The sequence below is a fragment of the Clupea harengus genome, chromosome 26 (genome assembly GCF_900700415.2).
Source record: "Clupea harengus chromosome 26, Ch_v2.0.2, whole genome shotgun sequence".
Classification (NCBI taxonomy): Eukaryota; Metazoa; Chordata; class Actinopteri; order Clupeiformes; family Clupeidae; genus Clupea; species Clupea harengus.
In genome coordinates, this window is record NC_045177.1 from 4,146,396 (window position 1) to 4,154,254 (window position 7,859).

General features: G+C 41.2%; 2 protein-coding genes across 2 annotated transcripts; both read right to left on the reverse strand.

The window, feature by feature from the left end:
• Positions 1-422: 422 nt before the first annotated feature.
• On the reverse strand, positions 423-2,012 carry npb (neuropeptide B). The gene is made up of 2 exons (XM_012833857.2): positions 1,700-2,012; positions 423-1,163 (listed from the first exon to the last, which is right to left on the reverse strand). The coding sequence occupies exons 1-2, from the start codon at positions 1,970-1,972 to the stop codon at positions 1,035-1,037; spliced, it is 402 nt and encodes a 133-aa protein (XP_012689311.1). The 5' UTR covers positions 1,973-2,012; the 3' UTR covers positions 423-1,034.
• Positions 2,013-2,961: 949 nt separating this feature from the next.
• Positions 2,962-7,851, reverse strand: sgsh (N-sulfoglucosamine sulfohydrolase (sulfamidase)). The gene is made up of 7 exons (XM_012833851.2): positions 7,606-7,851; positions 7,303-7,463; positions 5,790-5,895; positions 5,013-5,326; positions 4,822-4,903; positions 3,940-4,143; positions 2,962-3,591 (listed from the first exon to the last, which is right to left on the reverse strand). The coding sequence occupies exons 1-7, from the start codon at positions 7,709-7,711 to the stop codon at positions 3,032-3,034; spliced, it is 1,533 nt and encodes a 510-aa protein (XP_012689305.2). The 5' UTR covers positions 7,712-7,851; the 3' UTR covers positions 2,962-3,031.
• Between the last annotated feature and the right edge of the window lie 8 nt (positions 7,852-7,859).

Here is a 7,859-nt window from a genome sequence, read left to right on the forward strand (position 1 = left end):
ATCGGGTAGTGTCTTGCAAAAGTATTGAACCCTCCTCAAAGTCATCACCATTTTCTGTTTACAATATTAAAAATATAACAATTTTTCCAATCAGTATTTTCACTGTGATCAGTAATACTCACAATTCAACCTCTACACATGAATACTTTGTGGAGAACTTTTGCTGCAATAAGTCTTTTGAACAGCCATACGTCATAAGTCTTTTGTAGTGAGTAGGTACCAGCTTTGTGCATTGTTCTGCAGTGTTTTCCCCCTTTTTCTTGGTAGAATGTATAGGTCAGTGAGATGGCACTTCTGGGCTGTAGTGACTCAGATTCTCAGTACATCTTAAGGGGCATCTTCTTAAACGATGGCTTTTTGCCATCCTCCTGTACAGGCCAGTTTTATGATCATTTATGGTAAAAGAAGTGGGAACCTCTGTATCATTTGTGAATCATTTGTCATTTGACTTTTTTTAATATCAGCAGATAAATAACTTATTTTGTCTTTGGAAACAGTGTATTGTATATGTACCAGTATCCTGTTCTTAAACAATATAGTATTTCTAAGCTTCGATTTCACATATTCTGTTGTGTGCAAAACAATTCTTCATTACTGCAAACTTGACAACACAAAATGTTCTGTACATATCTCTGAAGTAATTGTGGGGGGAAAAACATTGCTACATTTTGAAATAACTCAAAAGATGGTTGTCTACCAGGGCAGTATATCCTACATGAGATTGCAATGCACACATATTATAACCCACACTTTGGTAACATCTTCCAACTTTAATAAAATAATGATAACATCTTTGAGGGATTCTGGGAAATTATGGTAATTACATACATTTGGCAAGGTTCAGTATGTCTCACAAAATAGGCAGTTTGTATCTCCTACACCGCGACTTGCAGTTTTATCACCATTATTTAGCTTGATTTTATGTTGACAACACATTAACATTGCGTGAAATGAGAAAACATTCAGTGTCATCAGTCCGTATGTTGTTTCAAAAATGAGAAAGAATAACGAGGTTTTGAGTAGGAAGCAAACGCTCACGCATCCAGGCAGTCCAGCGTGTTGAGGGACACAAACACATCAGCTTTGCATCTAAACATGTTAGAGCCATCCTGGACAAGCTCACAACTCTGTAAAGACGGACTGATGTCTTTGACACAAATAGCCTGGAAGGAGACAAAAACAAATCCCATCAGTGCTTGTGTAATGTAAACTCCATAATTCAAGTTAAACCATTTTTAAACTGTAGAAATTGAACACTTCAATTCCACCCTAAATCTGCAGGCTAGAATATTCTGAAGACATCAGGTTCAGGGTAAATAAATATTAGGCTATATATTAATGTAGATCGTTTAAATAGGCAACATTCAATATTGGGAATAATAGAACTTTAACTTTAACCAATCTAGTCATTATTTTACGGAGCGTGCATCTCTCCTTGAACATTAAGCTACAGTACCCAATCTTTAAAAAAAAGATATAGGGCAATTAACACTCAAAAGAACAGTTAGTTACAAAATAAATGAGTTACTTTTTTGTAAACTAAACTGAAGAGGTTGTTAATTGTAGTGTAAAATGTGTAGGCTACTTGTAGAACACTTTGCCATCACACCGCAAATGAATCATTTTAACAGGCTACTACAGGGACTTTAAAACTGCAAATCATTTGAAAAGAGGTTAATTGAAAATATATAAAGCTTACCATATTTTTCAGGACGGGTGTCTGCCGGTTGACCAAGTCTGGAATAACATTATTACCAGTAGACTCTATGGTCTCGAGAGGTGACTCCTGTTCGGACCTACGGATGTACGGTGATCTGCGGATCCCGGAGAGCAAACCGGAGGCTCTACCAACAGAATAGTAGCTTGGACCAGTTGATTGCTTGTACCATGCCTCTGTTGGATGGCAGGCAATGAGCATGGAGATGGCCACAAACACCACAGCAGTTCGGACAGATTTCTCCATGGCACACATCTTAAGTGGAAGCAGCGTGTAGGTACGGATCGAATGTAAAGTGTTGACTGATGATGGGTGATGCCAAGCACGCCTCCTTTATATAGTCGCTTCAAGATCACGACCGAGTTCGTCAACGTCACCGCATAGCTATGATTCATATTTCCGCCGAGGAAAAACTTTTTTCTTTTTTTGTGATGTGGTGCAAGAATTAAGTTTTAAAATGTTTATTCACAATAGTGACAGCAGTGACACACCCAGATAGCGAGCATTTATCGGTACACTGTTGGTGTGCCACTTCTGGTCCGCTCTCAGAACACAGTCATCTTTAGTGTAACCAGGCGAGGATAATTGAGAACATAACATCAAATCTAAGCAATTCCTAGAATTTCTAAATCATATCCTTGGCATAGTCTATTTAAAATATCAGCCACTAAACAGAAGTTGGTCATGGTAGGCTACTACAAGGCTTTCAAAATGAAAAATGACTTGGTCAATTAAAGACTTGGTAACGCACTGGTAACATCTATAAAAATGTTAGGGGTTGGTGAAAATGACTGAAGCAGCATACAGGAGTAAAGAAAGACATGTTTTGAAAGTAATGCAATATGGTGGGCCGTTTGTCATTCAGCAGCAGACTGTGGAGCACCAGTGGGCCAACAGTGACCTTTTGTTGTCAGGGTAATAATTAATGGACTAGCTGAAATGACAATACAAATTGTAGAGAAAACAACTAATTGTTTCATTGTATAAAAGGTTCAAACTATTTACCAGAACAGCAAAATAATCTAAATCTAGAGAAAATAAATCGTGTTCTTATGTACTGAATAAAATAGTCAAATAAACGTTACTGATTTACATCTTCTTTATTAAGAAAAAATATCAGACATCTCCATATTTATTTGGAAATACACATACAAGTCTACCTGAATGTCAGTTAGTTCCTTCGCTATAATAAAATATTTCTCAATGAAACAATGTATTTAGAAAAATCAGCCTGTCAAATGAATGATTATTCTATGATTGCAATAAAAAAAATTAAAAAAAGTCTACTTCAAAACTTTAGAAGTAGTTTAGGTCTCACAGCCCATTATATAGTGGCCTACATTGAGGCTCCAATTTGGTCTCCAGCACTGCGTCTGGGCTGCACACCCAGGGGTCGGATGTGCCCCACTGCCACTTCAGCAGCTGCGTCTTCAACGTCTCCAGAATGTTCATGTGAGTGGGGTCTGACGCAAGGTTCCTGCTCTCTGTTGGATCAGACCGTGTGTCATACAGCTCCCAGCGCTCTCGGTAGTAATAATCCTTTAAGGTCTTAAACCAGCTGGTTGGCTGGCCTGCCTGGGTGTGGTTCAGGAGGTCCAGAAAGGTGGGGGAGACATAGAAGTCCTGGTCAATGGGGAAGGGCATGCGATAGTTGAGGTTGTGAATCAAGTGAAAGGGCCCCTGGTACACAGATCTCATGGGATAGTACATGGTGACCTCGTGCAGGCTCTGGCTAAAATACACAGTAGACCAGGCTGGTTCGGTACTGAGGGCCGGGAGCAAAGACCTCCCTGTTAACTGGACCAGTGGTCCCCCCGTGAGGCTGTAAGGGGGGTAGGGAACGGAGAACCAGTCCAAGATGGTAGGAGTGACATCTGTGGGAGACAAGTGAAGATAGACTGAGAAATTATCCCTTCATTCTAGACCAACTCCAGTTCTGTTCATATACAAGTGCAGCACAGCTGACAGTTTGCCTTGACTACCTCCTCAACTTATGGGAAATGTCACCACCTTGTGGTTAACTGCTGGTACTACATCTCAAGAACTAGTAATGTAGCTTCAAAACAGCCCACGCTGTATTATTTCCACTAGATAATCCTAAAACAAATGGCTAGATAGTTAACATAGTTAACCTGAATATCTCAAAACCCAAATCTAAACATTGTAAATGCTGGATTAAATTAGAACCACAAGCTCAACTGTGGACTGCCACTGCTGCTCACCCAGGAGGCTGACATAGGCCTGGCTGACCTGTCCCCAGCGCCGCCTCTGCTCAGGGGACGACACCAGCATGGGCTCAGCCACTCCAGACATGTAGAGGTTGGTCCTCCCGTTGGGGAAGGGGATCCCGTTGTCAGAGCTGTAAATGACTAAGGTGTCTTCCTCAAACCCGGCCTCTCTCAGCTCCTTCAGAACCAGCCCAATCCCTGCACACATGTCCAGAAATGTCTCAGTCCATTTATTCAGACTAAAAGCTAGTATTATCATTATCAGACACAGGCGTACTGTAGATTCGGAACTTTTCTCTGGCCAATTTGCATTTGACTGCACATGCGGGAAAACCACACTAAGGGCTGAAACACACCAAATGCGTTTCTAAAAACGCAGACGCTTCAAAAACCCTTGGCAAAGTGCGGCGGGCAAAACAGCCACAGGCCCACCAGGCTGTTTTGCCTATGGTTTTGCCTGGCGCCTATGAAGCAGAGCTGGTGCGCAACCTGCCTGGGCCGAGTGAGACATTGATGAGTGGTGCGCATCCGCGCCTTGCGCTGAAAAGTTGAGAAAATTTTAACTTTTAAGCGCACCTAAAAAAAACACTAGAAAGAGGCGACGCGCAGCAGATAAAAGGCGCACACGCAACCATAGGAAACAATGGTTTTGCTAGCGTCACATTTTTAAAAACGCGTTTGGTGTGTTTCAGCACTAAGTGGTGTTTTGTGAATAAAAAGGTTTTATAAACAAACACATATCCAGATGTGGCAAACAATACAGATATTCACTTTCTTTTTAATGGATTGTTTTATTGCACATTTTATTGCAAACTTCTCTTAGTGATGCCTACAAACTCTGGACGTTTCCATCCCATTTTGGTAAAGGGTTCTTACCCTGGTCCAGTCTGCTGATGGTGGTGTACTGGGCGGCCAGGTCCGCTCTTGCAGCTGGGGTGTCTGGGATGAAAGCAGGCACCTTGAGCCAGATGAACACAAAACAACTCTTAGTGCCCATAAAGGAACTTCGAAGTGGCTGCATTACAATGACAGTGACATCTCCTTATCCTTCAGCTTTCACTCCTTACTTTAACCTGGTCTGGACTGTAGTACTTGGGCTCCCAGTCTGGAATACGTCCCATCCCACTGTCCCCATTCCCAAACTTTTCGCAGAAGGCCCCGTATTGTGGTTGGGAGTGACCACAGCGGTGTGGGTCATGGAATGCCACGTAGAGGAAAAATGGACGCTCCTCTTCTTTGTGGCTCCACAGAAATTTCCGGACCAAAAGTTTGATTCTTGTGATGTTCCTTCCCACCTGGAGCACAGAATTGTTCTCCTCAGTGTAGGAGAAGTTAAACGGGTACACCAATCCAGGACCAACATGTTTCTTCCCTATAATACCTGCAAGATTAAAGAGATGTCACCAAATAATCACTAGATCCTTGTGAGCATTAGACTTTCTCCTTGTTCATTTCTCCTTCCTGTTACAGTAGCCCTGTGGTGACCAATATCAAACATTAAGAAAATAAACATAATACAAACACAAACATATTTAGCAGTCAACAATAAAAGATGCCACTCCTTTTGTTCACTACAGTTAAGTTTCCACTCTTGAATATTTTACTCGAGTGTATTTGTTCCAGTGTTGGAAATTACATTTTTCTTCCACCAGCTACAATTCTAAATCCTACCAGACACTCAGATTTATTTTACCAGCCAGCATTTTGTAATCACACTTGTGTGCGCAAGTACATTTGTATGATTTAAAAATGTGCCCACAATAAAGTTGCTGTTTGTCTTGCTGTTGGCTGAAGTGTGTTGCCAAGTGGTGTGTTGTACACTTCATTATCTTACTAGTATTTACCTGTGCGGATGTTGGCTTGTTGCAGAAGCAGGGGCAAACTTTGGACACCATCAAATGAGTTGAAATGATGGACACTCTGATGGAGACCATACATGCCATTTTGATGCTGTAGAATGAATAAACGTTCAACAATTAGGAGATATACAAAAGAGTATCGGTCATGCAAGAAATGGCTTAAAAACAACCTAGCTAGCAACTGTAAACCATGCATTTCTTTGGTCCTTTTCGTCTGAAAATGCTTGAAAATTGCAATTGTAGCCAAGGCCTGCACTATAGCAGACGGATAGGTTTTGGACATTATCTATTAAATGTTGAATTTAGTTGCCCACCCCATATATCCAAATTGCCACCCCAGGATGACACAACTGCCTATTAATATTTTGATCTTATGAGTTGGCAGACAGCTGTGGTGGACCTTCAGGGCCTGTATGCTAAACCATTTCCAAAATGAAGGGGGGGGGGGGGGGTAATAATAATATGAAGGGGAGAGTGGGGTAAGATGAGCCGTGGATAAGTAGACCTATGACCAAGGTGATATGAGACAGATATAAAACAGTGTGCCTAACTCAAATAGACAATAACATATGGGGTCAGCTCTCCCATGTCAGGGGTAAGTTGAGCCATCTGTGGCAACGGTTACAACAGCCATCTGTGGCAACTATTGTATAAACCAGATTTTAAAGAATTCTAAATACAATTATTAATAATGAAATACCCCATTCTGCTAATCATATTGGTGTTCAGGAAATAAATGTGGCATGACCCCTATTATGCTACATCTAAAATATGAAATATATTGTCAGTTATTCATTGTTAGGATTGTTAGAAATGCAAACTAAATTTAGAGTCACATGATAAAAATTGTGTATGGTGGACCAGATACAGGTGGTGGGTCAACGTCCCCACTGGTTCATCTTACCCCACGGAAGCTAGGAAGTGTTGGACCTGTTCAATACTTGGATGGGCGACCACCTGGGAATACCAAAGGATGACAAAGAATGAGCTTGCATCTCAAACAATTACTCAAATTATCAATGCAACATGATGCAGAACTTTTGATTATGTTGTTGACCTTACTAAGGTTTACAAGCTTAGACAATAAGCCAGGTGCTTTTTTTTAATTAGGTGAACAAGATCCACGTTGGCAGAGCTATTGTCTAAGCTTGTAAACCTTAGTAAGGTCAACAACATCATCAAAAGTTCTACATCATGTTGCCTTGATAATTTGAGTAATTGTTTGAGATGCAAGCTCATTCTTTGTCATCCTTTGAATAGGGATTCTGCACTACATGATTTATGTCAGTGACAGCCACTTGCCTTTGGAAAAGCAGGTAATTGTTTAAGTTACTTGCCAATTTAGAAACTCAATCGAAATATCCATTTCCCCACAGCATTACAGATACCCTGAGTGCTAGCAGGCTAGTTTTTGTGTGAGTTAGTTTTGGATCTTTGTAGGCCTATATCAGAGGACTCAGTAGTAAAATTGAGTTCAAGACCATACAAACTGCCTTACCTGTGGAAGGCCAGTGAGGATGGTGGATCGGCTAGGGGAGCAGCTGCTGACCGAGGTGAAAGCGTTCTTGAATATCAAGCTGCGCCGGGAGAGAGCTTGGAGATGAGGGGTGCGGACCACTGTGTTGTTATAAACCTCTGTCTCGAACCCAGCATCGTCACCTGCTTGCACATTAAGGGTACGGACACAACTGTGTTCAAACCTTAAGAATATTTCTATTCAGTTTCAATGAATATGGACACAACTTTGTTAACACCTTGCATATTCTTAAGATGTTTCCATTCAAGCATGGAATCAGCTTACCAATGATGAGTAGCACGTTTCTTCTCTTGGATTCTCCAGGGCAGCTGTTTAACAAAAAGGCAAGGAAAACTAGGCCTAATCTATACGAACCATATTGAAATGCCATGCTGACATTTTTGAGAAACCCCAAACTGTTTAAATACAGTGTTTCATACTCTTGGTGTGCACTTCAACTACATCCACAACTTCCGCCTCACATATGCTAGTCACATGACGACTGTCACATGACGACACGAGTCACACGACGATCACAC